The sequence below is a fragment of the Myotis yumanensis genome, unplaced genomic scaffold (assembly GCF_028538775.1).
Source record: "Myotis yumanensis isolate MYYU_CA2020_CCGP unplaced genomic scaffold, mMyoYum1.0.hap1 SCAF_16, whole genome shotgun sequence".
NCBI lineage: Eukaryota > Metazoa > Chordata > Mammalia > Chiroptera > Vespertilionidae > Myotis > Myotis yumanensis.
This window is the reverse complement of record NW_027223767.1, coordinates 49,830,897-49,847,069: the sequence shown is the minus strand read 5'-3', so window position 1 is coordinate 49,847,069 and position 16,173 is coordinate 49,830,897. Positions and strand designations below refer to the sequence as shown.

The following is a 16,173-nucleotide window of genomic DNA, read 5'->3' as shown; positions in this document are numbered from 1 at the left end:
TAGGAACGGGGAAGGGCACCTCCCCCTTGTCTGATTTTAAAATCTCTGATATAAACAAAAGGTCGTTGGGTTTGGGGGAGAAGTCCTGGGCTTGAGTTCTGGCTCTTTCCTTCAGTACCTGTGGGGTGCGTGTTGGGCAGATTAGTTCCTCTCTCTGGGCCTCCACCGATGAAGGTGTGATGATGCCTCGCTCCGCAGGTGTGGGGAAATCCCACAACCTAATACGCACGTGAACATCGAATGTAACTTCAAGGAGCAGACGTGTGTGTGGTGAGAACTGGTCTCTTAGGTTGTAAACCCGTTAGAATACTGACTGATAAAGAAATCCTGCCCTTTTATAAAGAATTGGAAGGACAAACTCGTAAGAATTCATGAAGGAAAAAGCCAAGGAATACAGAAGGAATCTCCCTGCCTCCCTCCCTCCCTCTCCTGGTCTCATCACCCCTCCCAGAGGTCTCCTGCTGGAAGTGCGGCTGCCCTCACCATTCCAGACCTCATTTCCCCCCGAAAAATATATTTTTATTGTTTTCAGAGAGAAAGGGAGAGGGAGGGAGAGATAGAAACATCAATGATGAGAGAGAATCATTGACTGGCTGCCTCCTGCACGCCCCCGCACTGGGGAGCGAGCCCGCAACCTGGGCAGGTGCCCTGATCAGGAATCCAACCGTGACCTCCTGGTTCATATGTTGATCCTAAACCGCTGAGCCACGCCTGCCAGCCGGGCCCAGACCTCATTTTAAAGGGACTTCAGGGTAAGACCAGGGAGAAAGTAAAACAAAGGGAAAAGGAGAAAGCTGAGAAGAGAGTTTGCAGAGCACAGTGGCTCGAGCCTCCAGCCCGGCTGGGTGGGGACTTGGGCTGATGGGAAGGGGCTAGAACCCAAGCCTTGCGGGGAGGGCGGGCGGGAGGTGTTTGCTGTGGCCTTGGCCTGGTTCCTGGGTCCAGGCCTGCGCACCCCTGAGGGACCCCACCGGCAATGGTGAAGTCTGGATGTGTTTCCTCCACAGCTCTCTCTGTCACCCCAAAATCCCTGGACTGGCGGCCAACTCTCCAGGGGTCACGTGTCTGCCAAGTGCTACTAAGAAAAACACTCAGGCTGCGGGATTAAACGCTGCAACCGGAGCAGGTGGGGGGACAGGAGTTGTCCGAGGTCAGGCGGTCAGGGGCCCTGGGGGGTATCCGCGCGTCCCCCTGCGCTGGTCCCCGCTCCTCTGGGGTGGGGGCGGGGGCTCTCGCTCCCAGTCTGCTCCCCACCCTCCCGCGGGAGTTCTGGTCCAGAGGCGCTCGGTGCCCAGCGCGAACCATCACCGGGGCGGGTGCCAGGCGCGTGACTCCGCCCCGGCCCGCCCCCGCCCGTGCCCTGCGCCTCGCCGGGCGCCGCAGACGCCGGTGTCTTCCCAGCGGTCCGGGCCCCATGGAAACGGCGGCGCGGGGAGCGCCCCGAGGGGGCGGCGGGGCCGAGCCGCTGCTGGGCGAGCTGGAGGCGCGGGTCCAGGACGTGGTGAGGGCGAGCTCGTGGTGGGAGCGCCACGGCGTGGATTGCTCCATCCTGGCGCTCAGCCTCCTCGCCCTGCCGCCTGGTGAGGGACACGGGGACACGGGACAGGGCGACAAGGGGCCCGGGTGGGGGGAGGGTGCGAGGAAGGGGATGAAGAGGGCTGGGGGTGGAGTTGGGGAGACGCTGCGTGCTGGGGACCCAAATCTGACCGTCTGTTTGGGGTGTCCTGCCCTGTGTCCTCAGAGGACCTGGGCGCGGGTTTGGGAAGAGAGAGAGGCCCGGCCTGAAGGGCAGAGGAGGGGCAGCTGAGAGGGGTGGGGAGGCTGGGAGGGGTGCGATGGCTGGGGGAGGGGAGGGAGTTCCGTGGGAACACCAGGGATGGGGTTAAGAGGGAGGGGGTTTCCTGGACTTCCCCTGGTCTGGACCCGACCTCCCCCCCCCCCCCCCCCCCCCCCCCGCCCCCATGCCCATTCATTGCTGCTCTGGCTGGGGCCCAGGACCAAGACTCCTGGAATCTCCTTGAGGAGTCAATGGGGCTCTGTTTTGTCCCCCAAATCCTGATGGGAGAGCCATTCCCTCAGGCCACAGGGGGACCCGCCTCACCGTTGCCTGACTGTGGTCTGGGCTTCCCCGGGTTTGGGCCCAGATCTCCAGAAGCTGAGAAAAACCTTGCTCCCCCCCCCTCTTCCCCCTAGGGTTCCTGTGCCTGCGTTCGGAGAATGTCCTGGTCTTTGTCCTGGGCATCACCATCCTGGGTGTGTGCCACTACACGCTCACTGTCAAGGGCAGCCACCTGGCCACGCACGGTGCCCTCACTGAGTCCAGATGCTGGAGCAAGATCTGGGCACATTTCTTCGTGGAGGTGAGCCTGGGAGAGGGTGAGGCCGCTGCTGGCCAGGCGGGCATCCTCCTTGTTCGGTGCCAGTGTGCAGGTGTGTACAGCTGTGTGCCCACGTGGGCAGGTGGCTGCAGCTGCTGGGATGTGAGTCCAGGTGTGCAGCCTGCACTACAGTGTGTGTCTGTGGTGCCCTGGAGGGGCACCTGTGGGTACCTGTGGGCGGAGGACTGTATGAGGGGATGTACGAGCATCGATGGCGGTGGACTCGGCCTGGGTACCCCTGCTTCTCCGGGGGCACCCGCTCAGCTCTCTGCAGCACTAGGCCAAGTGGTGACAGGGCTTCCTCCTCCTACAGACACCTGTGCCTGGCAGGTCTTAGCTACAACCTTTGAGGCCTCCTGGTTTTGCAATCAGGGTTCAAATTGTGAGCTGGGGACAGAAGGGGATGGGAGGAGGTGCCGGTGTCAGTGTCCCAGCTCCGGAACACGGCCCCTCTGGTGCCCGGTGACGGCTAGCCATCCTAAGAAGGCCCCTCCCTGCTCCCCCAAGTCTGCTCCAGGAAAGACCCTCCTCTCTCCTGACCCTGCACCCCCTCTTCCTGCCCCTCCCCATCCTGCTTCGGCCTTCTCACCCTGGCCCTCGGGCAAGGCCAGGGAGGCAAAGGTTTCTGGCCAGCTGCCAGTCTCTCTGGACTGGCTTCAGGCCTCTCTGGTTGCTCTGCGGGACTTGTTCCCTCCTCGGCCCCTTCCAGGTGGGCCGAGGCCTGGCCGGCCAGGCAGGGGGCAGTGTAGGGCCCGGCCTTGGAAGCTGCCCTCCCCACTGCATTCCCAGCCCCACTGGCCACCTGACCGTGGGCCTGTTATCAAGTTCAGCATCTAAGTGTTCACTTCCTCATCTAATAAACAGGACTGACCGCATTACCTCCCTCGAAGCCAGTGTGGGGATTCACCGAGACCTTGACCTCTTTGATGCTTGTTAGTGTTAGCTGTGCTTTCTGTTCTCCGGAGGGAGCCTGCCACAGGGGGCAGGGGGTGAGGGGAGGGAGCATGCAGTAGTGGAGGGAGCGCAGCAGCGAGGAGGGGTTAGCAGTTTTTGTTGTTTGTTCGGGTTGTTTGTTTTGAACGGAAAGGTGGATACAGTTATGCAAAGCAGACAGAACTCTGTGTGTGTGTGTGTGTGTGTGTGTGCGTGTGTGTTGACCGGTTCTCTGAGTTGCACAAAGGACCAGCTCTTGCTGCCCAGGACCCTCCTGGACCCCTGGCTGTCCACTTCTCCCACGTCCTGCTGTCACCTCTTCTTGCTGGGTGTGTGAGCTCTCCCATCACCATAGAACAATCTAGTCCTCCACTCCGCAGCCTTCGGTGCCAGCTGTGTGTCGTTGGCTTTCCTGGGGCACCCAGTTTGCCAGGTTCGTCTCAGGGTCTGCTGGCTCCAGCTGGGTGGGCAAGGACCTCACCCTCTCTGACCCACTCTCCCCATGGGCGGGGGGGGGGGGGGGTGTAAGCGGTTGGGAGCGGGCAGTGACACTCCAGGTTGTTCTTTCTCCGCTAACGTGTCCCAAATCATACGCACCTCCCCACCCAGCAGGAGCCTCCCTCTGAAGGCTCACTTCCTGTCTACACAAGGAAGTTCCAGTCCTCCTAGCCTCCCTCGGACCCTCTCTCCAGCCCACTGATAACCTGCCGTCCCCTGCAAGAGCGCTCCCCTCCCTGTCCCTGGCGATGTCACCGGGACTGCCGCGAAGAAGGTGGGGGAAGGTGGGCGGCCCGGCCACCACCGGTCAAGTCCTGAAGCTCGGGAAGGATTAACTCCTGAAATCAGAGGGACCTTAGACACTCCTCTTGTCCCTCCTAGTTGCTCCTGAGTGGGAGGGAGCAGGCTGAGCCAGGTGCTAAGCTCCACTGTTTCTCAACTTCCGGGGCGGGCGAGTCACAGCTGCTCCAGAGAGCACAGCCCAGCTCTGCCCCCAGGAGAGTCTCACCCACGGGGAGGCCCCACCTCCATCCAAGGCCTTTGTGGTGGCGGAAACAGAGCCAAGAACCCCAGCCTGGTCATAATTCTCGAATGTTCTCTTCCCACGAGTTCAGTGTGGCCGTTATCCTCAGGGCTGACTCTCTGACCTTCTCTCTGCATTTTTCCACCTGAGCCTCGAGAGGTGGTAGACTGCGTAGGATCAGCTGTGACTTAAAATTTTTTCTTTTTTACTCCTTACCCGACGATACTTTCCCCATTGATTTCTAGAGAGAAAGAGAGAGAGAGGGAGGAAGGGGGGGAGAGAGAAACATTGATGTGAGAGAGACACATGGATTGGTCACCTCCCACAAGCACCCCCAACCAGGGCTGGGGAAACCTGTAACCAAGGTACATGCCCTTGACCGGGAATTGAACCTGAGACCCTTCAGTCCTTGGCCTTATCCTCCAACCACTGAGCCAAACCGGCCAGGGCTATGACTCTTTTCTTTTTTAAAATATATATTTTTTTGATTTCAGAGAGGAAGGGCGAGAGAGAGAGAGAGAGAGAGAAACATCAAAGAGGAGAGAGAATCATTGATCGGCTGCCTCCTGCACGCCCCACACTGGGGATGGAGCTAGCAACCCAGGCACGTGCACTGACTGGGTCTCGAACCATGACCTCCTGGTTCATAGGTGGATGCTCAACTACTGAGCCATGCCAGCTGGACTATGACTATTTTCTTAATTTAAAAACTAATTTAGAGGGCAAACTGAGATCTGCAGTCCAAAATATGCTTTTGTAGAAAAACACATACTCACAAAAGACCAGCCCCAGAGGTCTCCACCGCTCTGAAGCCAGCGTGACAGGGCTGCCCAGCCCCTGGGAACCAGTGGGAGGAGCTGAGAGAGATGGGAGCTGGCAGAGTCTGTCCTGCCTGAGGGACCTGTGTGTGACGCACAGCCTGCTTTCTCATCTTGCCCACGCCTGCTGCCCCCCACTTCTATGTCCACCTCCGGAGGTGCCCCGCCATGGCCCTGGCCCTGAGCTGGAAACCTGGCCTTGTCCTTGATTCCGCCTCCTCCCCCAGCCCTCACCTTTCCCCCAGATCCTGCCTCAGGGCCTGCCTGTCCGCCCTCACCTTCTCCCATCATCTCCTAGACCAGCAGCCTCTGGCCCGTCACCCTCCTCATCCTGTCCCGCCCCTTCCAGTCTCAGGGCGTGACCTATTTGACACCCACTTCGGTTGTGTCATAATTTGATAATGATGGTGTTTAATCCTGCAAAGTCTTGTCTGTTTAAGAAATAAAATAAAAGGAAATATTAGGGGACACATAAGGGATTGAGAGCCTTCCTTACCTCCGAGGGCAGCTCAACCACTGAGCCACACTGGCTGGGCTTCCTCCTTTTTTTAAAAATTCCCACCCTCTAACCCCTTCCCCTCTGGCAACCATCAATTTATTCTCTGTATTTTTAAGTCTGTTTTGCTCTGTTTATTCCCTTTTTTTTTTTTTTTTTTAGATTCCACATATAAATGAAAGCATGTGGTTGGTATTTGTCTTACCCTGACCACCTACTTCATTAGCATGAAGCCCTCTAGGCCGTCCATGGGGTTGCAAAGGGCGAGTTGTCATTCTCTGCTGTGGCTGTGTGTCCATTGTATGTACCACCACTTCTCCTTTACCCGCTCATCTGCTTCCATAGCTCGGCTATTATAAATAACGCTGCAGTGAACATAGGGGTGCATATATTTTTTTAAAATTTCTTCGGATAAATACCGAGCAGCCGGACTGCTGGATCACATGGCAGCTCTATTTTTAATGTTTGGAGGCGCCTCCATTCTGCTCTCCACCGTGGCTGCACCATCTGCATTCCCACCAATAGGCATTAGGGTTCCATTTCCTCCACGTCCTCGCCAGCACTTGTTATTGATTGATTGATTGATTGGTGATTCAGCTGGCGTTTCTTGATGAGAGAAGCAATGCAGGAGGACTGACCCTGGGAGCAGAAGGGCATCGAAGGAGCAGTTACAAACAACTACTTCCACCTGGGACACAACCGTGAGCCTCAAGGCCTCCGGCTGCAGCCCCTTGTGCCCACCCCCTTCTGCCTCTGGCTTGAACCAACCAAGGGACCCCAGCGAGTGCGTGCTCTTGAGCAGGCGGGTCCATGGAGACCAGCAGGCCTGGGAGAGATGTCACTTTAAACCACGATACCCTCCCACCCTCTCGGGTTCTGTCCCCGTGCGTGCGAGGTTACAGAAACAGCACATCCCACCCCTGGGGTTACACCGTCTGAGAGCAACGCAGCTGGGCCTGTTTCCGTGGGCTCTGCAGCAAGGCTGCCGGGAACCGGCATCTACCCCCGTGCCCGCTGCCTTCCGCGGACGATGCAGCAGCGACTTGCCACATCTCCCGCGTCTGTTGTAAAACTGCACTTGTGCCATCATTACCTGTGCTCCTTCGTGTCCTTCATATTTTATTTATTTTAAAAAAATATATTTTATTTAAAAAATATTGTTTATTGATTTCAGAGAGGAAGGGAGAGATAGAAACGTCAATGATGAGAGAGAATCACTGATTGGCTGCTTCCTGCACGCCCCCTACTGGGGATTGAGCTCACAACGCGGAATGGAACCGTGACCTCCTGGTTCGTAGGTGGATGCTCAACCACTGAGCCATGCCGGCCGGGCCTCAGTGCCCTTTAGATGGAGCTTCTGGCTCCATTTCGGCTCCATTTCGTTCTAAAGGAGGACATCTCGGCACAGTGCGGGGACAGTGTTCTTCGCTGTCCTTCGTCTTCTCCTGCCTGGACCCAGAGCCTGGGCCCTGCTCTGTGGAGTGAGTGGCACGTCTCCGGGGTCGTATGGCTTATCTTGGATGAAAGCTGGGTTCAAATTCCACCTCTGCTGCCTACATAGCGGAGTGAGCTGGCTGGTCAAGTGGCCTCTCTCTCTCTGTTTCCGCTTCTGTTGACGGTAATCACAGCCCTGACCCTGGGCTTGAAGATTAGCGAGTCACGTAGAGTGCAGAATGCCGCGTGCTCGCTGAAGGCCTCCTGCTGCCTGAGAGGCTCACAGGGATTGGCTTCGGGGAAGCCTCCACACTCCCCCGCACACGGGCAGGCAGCGTCTTCAATACAGTGAGCAACCTTGTGGCTGGATAAGGTGCGGGAGGAGGCTGCCGTCTGCGGGGTCGTCTGCAGGCACCTGCAGAAGAAGCACCTGAGCCCCTCTTTTGCATCCAGAATGGCTGTTCTTGGAGTCAGAGAGCAGCTGCTCAGGACCGGCTTTGGAGAACCCCACAGACGCTATAGAGGAGCCACCCCAGGGAGCGGTTCGCCCCGGCACCCTCACCCCGGGTGCCACCCGCGTGGACAGCTTAGGACATGGCCTCCCTTCACCCCTGACTACTCCCACACCGCCCCCTCCCTGCTGTAGGCTCAGGGTGCAAAGGAGAGCTCCGAAGGTACAGATGTTTCCAAGATAAACATGCACCACATGATGGCAGTCTGATGCCGGGAGCGGGCCTTGTCCAGTCCTCTCAGGCTGGCAGGTTGTCTGGATGGTCAGGGGCAGCGTGGCGATCCGGGGGCCGGCCTCGTGCCCCTAACACCAGGTGGACACAGTTACCCTGACTGCTGCCACTCTGTGGTCACAGACACCTGAGAGTTGATGGTCAAGGCTGATTAGCTGGGGCTGTGAACAAGGCAAGAAGGCCCTGGGAGGGGGGTGGTGTTCTCGAGGCTCCCAAAGGCCCTGCTTTGCTGGGCTGTGCTGACCTGGACCCCGGGGCCCTTTCTGGCTCCCTCCTCTAGGTGTGCACGGCCTTCCCCGCCGAGGACGCCCGGTACGGGCACGTCAAAATGCACCACGGCTACACCAACGTGCTGGGCCTCGGGGACTCGAGCACCTGGAGGCTGCCTTGCCTCAACCGCTACGTCTACATGTTCCTCGCTCCTCTCCTGATCCCCATCATCACGCCCCTGGTGGCGGTCGGTGAGTGTGCCGGGCCCGGGTCCCGAGTGGCCGGCAGAGACCTGGTCCTCCCTTTGCTTCCTCCCCTCCTCGCTTGTGGAGGCTGCTCGTGGAGGAGGGGAGGAGCCCTGAGTTAAGACTGGACAGGAACTTTCTGAGGCAGCCAGGCCGGGTGGAAAGAGCTCAGACCCGGGGCCAAGTCTGGCTTAGCCGCGTGCGGGCTGGTGACCTCAGGCAGGTAACTTAACCTCTCTGAGCCCCGGGTTCTTCCGTGCTCATTATTACCTAACGGGACATAGATGTAAAAACGCGTTGAAAATGGCTCGTGCTGTATTGCATGTTAGAATTTTTTATTTTTATATTTTTAAAAGGAACTTTAAAAAAAAAATTTTCATTGATATCAGAGAAGGGAAGAGATAGAAACATCAATGATGAGAGAGAATCATTGATCAGTTGCCTCCCACACGCCCCAGTGAGCCCGCGACCTGGACACGTGCCCTGACCGGGAATCGAACCGTGACCTCCTGGTTCATAGGTCAATGCTCAATCACTGAGCCACACCGGCCGGGCACATGTTAGACTTTTTAATATCATGGGAGCAAATCCTCTGGTGGAAGGACAGGGGCTGGGGGGCGGCAGACCTGGATTCAAGCCCCAGGCCACCAGTCACTGTCAGAGTGACCCTGGCCAAGCTGCCTAATGCTCCATTTCCTCATCCGTAAGGTGGGTGAGTCTACTTTCGGGGCTGAGTGCGGATGACCCAGGCCGCCTAGTTAGCACCCCTGGGCTGGCAGGGAGCCAGCTGTGCTGGGAGCCTTGCCCACCCGTCACTGTGTTTCTTGCCCCCTGGCAGAGCGGCTGAGGAAGGTGAGGCTCGGGGCAGCTCTGCGGGCGCTGGGCCTGATCTCCCTGGGCCTTTATTCTCACTACTGGCTGCTCCGGCACGTGTCTGGCTTCCGGAGTCCCGCTTCTGCCCTGGCCTGCATGCTCTGCACCAGATCCCTGCTGGCCCACCCCTACCTCCACGTCAACGTCTTCCAGGTGAGGCCTCCCCGCCCTGGGCGCTGGGGACCACGGGGTACCCAGACCACGCCCCTCACTGGACAGATGGGGAGAGAGGCCCAGAGATGGACGAGACTGAGCTCGGGGTTCAGCCTCTTCACGCCTCTACCAGGTCCAGCCCGAGTGGGAGTGGGGGGCAGAAGGGCCCACGGATCCCCGTGTGCCCGGCGAGGACACCGCAGCGGGGTGGGGAGGTGCAGGAACGGCTCGGGCCGTGACCCGCGTGTCTGTCACAGCACATCGGGCTGCCCATGTTCTCGCGGGACCAGAAGCCCCGCCGGATTCACATGATGAGCCTGGGGGTGCTTAACCTGCCCCGGCTGCCCGTGCTGGACTGGGCGTTCGGCCACTCCATCATCAGCTGCCACGTGGAGCACCACCTGTTCCCCAAGCTCTCCGACAACATGTGCCTAAAGGTAGTGGGGGTGGAGCTGGAGGGCTGGTAACCCGTAGCATTCGCCTGAACCCCGCGTCCCCCAACCGGCCTGGCCAGAGGTCCCCAGTGGGGGTTTCCGGTCGGAGACACGTGGGTTTCTTATTAGCAGTGCGACTCAACAAGTTCATGGGCATCTCTGAGCCTCAGCTTCCTCATCTGACCTGGGCAGATGAGGAGCACGCAGTGCTTACATGCACAGGCCTTGAGCATGAAGTGGAGAAACGGATCTGAAATGCTGGGCACGCAGTAGGTGCTGCTAAAAGGAGCCCTGGTTTGTACCCTCTGTGCAAGGAGGACTGTCACATAGTGGGGAGCCTTGGGGGATGCTGCAGGGAAGTCCGCCCCCCTTTCCCTTGCCTTCTGGGAGGGGAGAGGCAGGAACTCTGCAAGCCCCCAGCTCCTCCCCAGCCTGTGGAGCTAGGCAGACAGGTGCTGGCGCTGGGAGGAAGGAGGGCCCCGGGAAGGGCCTGCCCGCAGTCTGCAGCCTGGCTCATCGCGCCTCCAACCGCCCATCTTCTGGCAGGTGAAGCCCGTGGTGTCCCAGTTCCTCCGGGAAAAGCAGCTGCCTTACAACGAAGACACCTACCTCGCTCGCTTCCGGCTGTTTCTCAGTCGCTACGAGGAACTCCTGGTGCACGCTCCTCCCATCACTGAGCTGGCGGGGCTGCAGTGAGGGTGCTGGCGCCGTCCCCCTGCTCCCCTGCCCAAGCCCAATCCCGGACCTGCTTGTCACTCCCCAGTGGGTGTGGCTGGGCTGCTGGTGGCCGACCTGGAGCGCCGAGGCACTGGGAGGGCAGAGAGCCAGGGAGCTGGTGTTTCTCTGGGCTTTGAGGGGTGTATGGAGGAGAGGGGTGTATGGAGGAGAGGGGTGTATGGAGGAGAGGACTAAAGGTGGCTGGGCATTCTGGGAATTCTGGACAACCTCATCTCAGGACTACACAGCTGGGCTCCTCCCCAGCTTGGCCTGAGCCTTGGTAGGGCTAAGGGAGAGTGACTGGGTGAGGAGGGGCCTGTGCAGGGGGCAGGCAAGGAGGGGGCATCGAGAGAGCAGGTCAGCCCTCAGCTAGGGTCTCCTTGGCACTGGGAGAGTCCTATACGCAGCTGGCCACCGCTTCTTCCTGTGCCCCGGGAGCCTGGCCTCTAAGGAGCCCTCTCGCAGGGACCACGGGAGGCGACTTTGGCAAGACCTTCCCAGCTTCCGGGCCAGAGGAGTCTGTGCAAGACACTGGCTCAGCAGCTCCCAGGAGCCGCAGCCTCAGGGAGAGCAGGGTTTGTGCTTTATAAATAAAGAGGACATTCCCGGTTCAGGAAGTAAGGGGAGAAAGAGTATAAATAGCTTTGAGCGTGATCTTGGCTAGCTCCCCAAGTCTGCCTTGTTCCATGACATTTAGAAGGAGAGGACCTGAAGAATTATCATTGAGAGATAGATGAGAGAGAGGGGGGGGGGAGGGGGGAGAGGGAGAGAGATATTACTGGGAAGTAACAGGCCAGGGGGTGATGGGCACAGGGGCACAGGGGCTGGAGGGCAGTGACTTTAGAGAGTAAAGGAAGGAGGAGAAGGAGGTGGGGTGCAGACACAAGAGCTGGAAGTCTAGGGCTGGGCCGGGGAAGCGTCGTCCGCAGCCCGGGAGCCAGCTGCATGGGCAGACTTGAGAGAGGGCCCGAGCTGCCCTGGCTGGGCTGGAAGAGGAGGTGCAGGAAGGGCCCAGCTGGAGGCCAGGGAGGAACAGAGACGGGGGCCGGAGCGATCAGTTTAACCAGCGTTTCTCCCCTCCGCACTATGACCCGTTGCCGGAGAAGGCTCTGTCGATGGGGCCTGTCCGGTGCATCGCAGGGTGTTCAGCGGCATCCCTCGCTCTACCCGCTGCGTGCCCGGAGTCCAAGTGCTGACAATCACACATGTCTGCAGACACGGATGAGAACCACCCCTGGTTGACAGCATAAATCATGATCTGAGGGCAGAACTGCCTTGGTTTTCAGTGAGGTCCTTGGGCGGGTGAAAGGCACCCGGACCCTGTTGATGGGCTAAGTCAGTGAACGGGGTTGGGCGGCGGGGTCAGATGGCAGGTGAGAGGCATTCTCTAGGCCTGGTCCTGTCGGAGAACCCACCTCTGGTGTGGCCTGAGGCGGCTCTGCTGGGTGGCTGCCATCCGCCCCTCCCCGTCCTTCCCTAGCACAGCCCCTGCCTTCGCTCCTTCGGGGCCTGGTGGCCGGGGTTGCTTCCAGTGGTTGGTAGCCAGGGGCGCTTCAGTGGTCCCTCAATCCTGCTCACGCCTCTGTACAAAGCTCCTTTAGTGAAGCCTCTACCGGTCGGCACTGCCAAGCTGCCATCTGTTTCCTGCCGGGAGGCTGGCGGGCCCAGCGGAGCTTGGGATCCAAGCAGCCCTCTTGGAGAGGCAGGCTTGGCAGCCTCCCCAGCCCACTGCGTGCTACACTCCCCTGCTGCTCTTTTGAAATGCACTAGTAGCTCAGAAATGGCCGTCGGGCCCAGGGGTGCGACTCATCAAACTGCCAAATGTCCACATGAAAAATGCAGCGTCAGAGAAGGCCCCATTGCCTCGTCCTGGCTAATGATTAAAACCATCCTAATACATAACCAATGACTCAGGGTTATTGATCTGGGCCTGAGTGGGGCCTGGGCAGCAGCTGGAGGCCCTGGAGCAGGCTTGGCTGTACCACAGGCGCCTGGGAACAAGCCACTTGGTCGTTCTGAGACCTGATTCTCTGTTACTCAGAGAATGTGGACTGGGGTGCACGGGGCTGTGAGGGGAGGGGAGGCGGGAGGAGGGAATGAAGCCCTTGGTGGGCTCTGCGGTGACCTCAGACCTAATTTACACAGGCCTGTCAGAGGTGATAATGTTGATGAGGGTGAGGATAGCTGACATCTATTCAAACCGTAAGGCACATTTTTTTTTTTTGGTAAGAGAACATTTATTTATTTGGTAAATCACAGAGGTAGAAAAAGTAATTCCTAGAAGAAAGGGGCTTAGGAAACGAGTTACAGAGGCAAAGGAAGGGCCTGTGGAGCTTGGGAGTGATGAGGCTAATGGTGAGGTGCCTGGGGGTAGCGGGGGTGGGGGCAGGGGAAAGAGAAAGGCACCAGCATGCTCCCTGGAGGGAGAGGCACCGGGTCCTCCATCCTGAGGGTTTTAAGGGCGGAGATTTTAGGGGCGGTCCCAGGGGAGGATCATAATGGAACATTCAGCAGCTTCCCAGGTGTGTCCTGTCAGGGTTGTGGTCTCCACTGACTGATTGGCGGGCACCGGGGCACAGGGTCATTATTCAATGCAGCTGGGCCTGAGGTCAGCCATGCTAGTTTTGCTGCTTCTCTGGGCCTGGAGCTGAACTACAACGGAGGCCTCGATGTTATCTTAAGGCACATTTTTTACCTACTCCATTTAACTTTAATCTTTACAAGCACTTGATTGTATTTTTCCTAACGCGACATGTTGTGAGGATAAGTCTTGGCGGGATTAGATTTCTGAATGTCATAGAGCCGGTAAATTGTGGGAGAAGGATTCGAACCCCTGTGTCCAACTCCAGACTCCCTGCTCTTAACCACCAAACACAGTGCCTCTGGGAGGGGAGCCGTGCAGGGCTTTCTGGGATACCTGACCCTGAATTTCCTTCTCTTCCTCCCATGGAAAGAAGAATAAATGACTTGATCATTAAGACAAACTCTTGCCCTAGCCGGTTTGGCTCAGTGGTTAAAGCATCGGCCCGAGACTGACGGGTGGCAGGTCCGATTTCGGTCCTAGTCCCGGCCCGTGCAGGAGGCAACCAATCGATGTGTCTCTCTCACATCGATGTTTTTCTCTGCCTCTCCCCCTCCCTTCCAGTCTCTCTAAAAATCAATGGAAAACATCCTCAGGTGAGGATTAATAATAATAATAATAATAAAAGACAAACTCTTTGTGAACATCTTTTATGTGCCAGGCACTGTGCGCAGCTCCGGGGATATAACAGTGAACGAGATTGGGCCCCAACCCCCAGGAGCTTACAGGCTAGAGCGGGAGTGGAAAGGACCAGATAGTAAATATTTTGGGCTTTGTGGACCATGCAGTCCCTGTCACAAATACTCAAAATATTTTGTGCCATTAAAGTGTGAAGCAGCTATAGACATACGGGAAGAAATGAGCATCAGCGTGTTCTAATAAAAATATTTGAACTTGTGTAAGTTTTACATGTCACAAAATATTACTCTTACCATTAAAAAAAAAAACACAACACTTAAGAATGTAAAAACCTGCCCTGGCCGGTTTGGGTCAGTGGTTAGAGTGTTGCCCTTGCACTGAAGGGTCTCGGGTTCAATTCCCGTTCAAGGGCAGGTTCGATCGCTGGGACTTGTGCAGGAGGCAGCCAATTGATGTATTTCTTTCACATCGATGTTTCATTCCCTCCCTCTCATTCTCTTCCCCCCGCTCCCTTCCACTCTCTCTAAAAAAAATCAATGAGAAGAAAATATCCTTAGGTGAGGATTAAAAAAAAAAAAAAAAGAGGGTAAAAGCCATTAGCTTGTGGATAGTACAAAAACAGGTGTTGGGTAGGGTTTGGCCTGCAAGCCATGGTTTGCCCACTCCTGTCTAGGGGGACAGGCACAAAATGCAACGGCTTATCAGAAATCGGAACATTAGGAGGGAGGGGAAGTGATGAGAAGGGGCACAGGGGCTCTGGGGGTGCCCGCCATGTTCTAATTCTTGACCTGGGTCGTGGTTACATGATAACATCTTGTGATAATTCATCAAACAGTACACTTTTCTGTTACACTTCAATTAAAAATAAGACAACATAATAGGTAATGACGGGGTCGAGTGTTAGAAGACAAAGGGGCCCTGCACCAGCTTGGGAGAGGATGGGTCAGGGAAGGCTGCTCCAAGGAAGGGTTTGACAGAGGGCCCTCGGGAGAAAAGGAAGCTGGAACTGGTACTAGGCTTGCTGGGTCAGATGGGACCACAGAGCCTGTCATTTAAAAATATACTTTGCTCATCGTGGGTGTGTGTTTTGTTTTTTGCATTAATTTTGCTCTTTTAAAATGTTGCATTAAATTATTATTTATGTTGACCACTGTGGTGTTTGGTACTCTCTTAAGTTCTGCACTGGACGCCAGTGCCCCCCTCGCCGCACACTATTCCAGCCCTTGGACAGGGTCAGGATCGCTGTCCACAGCACCTGGGGCAAATCGCTCCTTCCACTTCCTCACCTACGGAAAGGGAAGGGACCAGGCAGGACAAGGTCTCTGTGGACGAAAAAACGGGTTCTACAGAAGATAACCTGACAGGGTGATTCGATCGTAGATTCCTAAATGGGCAGGTCTTGGTGAGTAGTCATGCCCCAGGCCTATAACTTCTTCAGCAGAAGGCTTTTAAAAATATATATATATTTTATTGATTTTTTTACAGAGAGGAAGGGAGAGGGATAGAGAGTTAGAAACATCAATGAGAGAGAAACATTGATCAGCTGCCTCCTACACACCCCCAACGGGGGATGTGCCCGCAACCAAGGTACATGCCCTTGACTGGAATCGAACCTGGGACGCTTCAGTCCGCAGGCTGACGCTCCATCCACTGAGCCAAACCAGCCAGGGCCAGCAAAAGGCTTTTAAGCCAGCCCTGTCCATTGCTTTTGTGCATGTAGGTTAACACATTTTTGAAATACCACAAGTAATGCCTCTCGAAGCTCTAAGCGCCCTCAAGAGAGCACATAATCTAGTTAACCATCCTGTAGTCCAAACCCTACCTTGCTTTCTCCCACCTTCATATAATCTTCCTTCTTAATTTCAAATGCATAAAAGAAACTGCAAAACTTACTCTCAGGAGCAACTGAGATCTAGCTTCCTGGCAAATTGTCATCAGTTTTGGCTCAAACACATTTTTATAAAAATTCTCTACAGGTTTAGACATTTCTTATATGGGCATCTTGGCGGGGTCACACCTGTATAGCACCCTGATAAGTGAAAAGGGCTGCGGAGTTCCAGGGGGAGCCCCTTTTTAAGGGACTTCCGGGTTTGCTTGCGCTCACTGGTGATTGGCTAGCAGGAAACCAGCCAGGCAGGAACTACCTATCAAAAGGGAAAGGCGCTTGCGTCATCAGCCAGCGACGAGAGGCTAAGTAAACTCCTCTCTAATTGGCTCCCTTCTTCAAGAGGGGTTGAAACAGCGATGCGGATTTGCTCTTTTTTAACTCCGGACTTCAGCTAACGGGAGAGAGGGTGAAGATTGCGGAGCAATTTAATAAGTCCGGCAGGGACCGGAAGTCTTGGGGGCGGGCCTTCAGCGGAAGGGGGTGGATCCAAGGGCGGGCTTCTCCTCTGGGGGCGGGATTCTTTCCGGCTTGGGGGTGGATCAGCAACGCTGTGCTTCCCCAGCGCGTGGGAGGCGGGGTTTGGGGCGGGGCGGCACCTGTAGGCGGGGTC

The 16,173-nt window shown here is 56.7% G+C and overlaps 1 protein-coding gene across 1 annotated transcript; it reads left to right on the top strand.

Moving 5' to 3' along the window:
• Positions 1 to 1,391: 1,391 nt before the first annotated feature.
• Positions 1,392 to 11,219, top strand: FADS6 (fatty acid desaturase 6). The gene is made up of 6 exons (XM_070394579.1): positions 1,392 to 1,580; positions 2,194 to 2,360; positions 8,104 to 8,284; positions 9,117 to 9,304; positions 9,562 to 9,741; positions 10,285 to 11,219. Exons 1-6 carry the CDS (start codon positions 1,415 to 1,417, stop codon positions 10,432 to 10,434), a joined length of 1,032 nt encoding a protein of 343 aa, XP_070250680.1. The 5' UTR covers positions 1,392 to 1,414; the 3' UTR covers positions 10,435 to 11,219.
• The last annotated feature ends 4,954 nt before the right edge of the window (positions 11,220 to 16,173 follow it).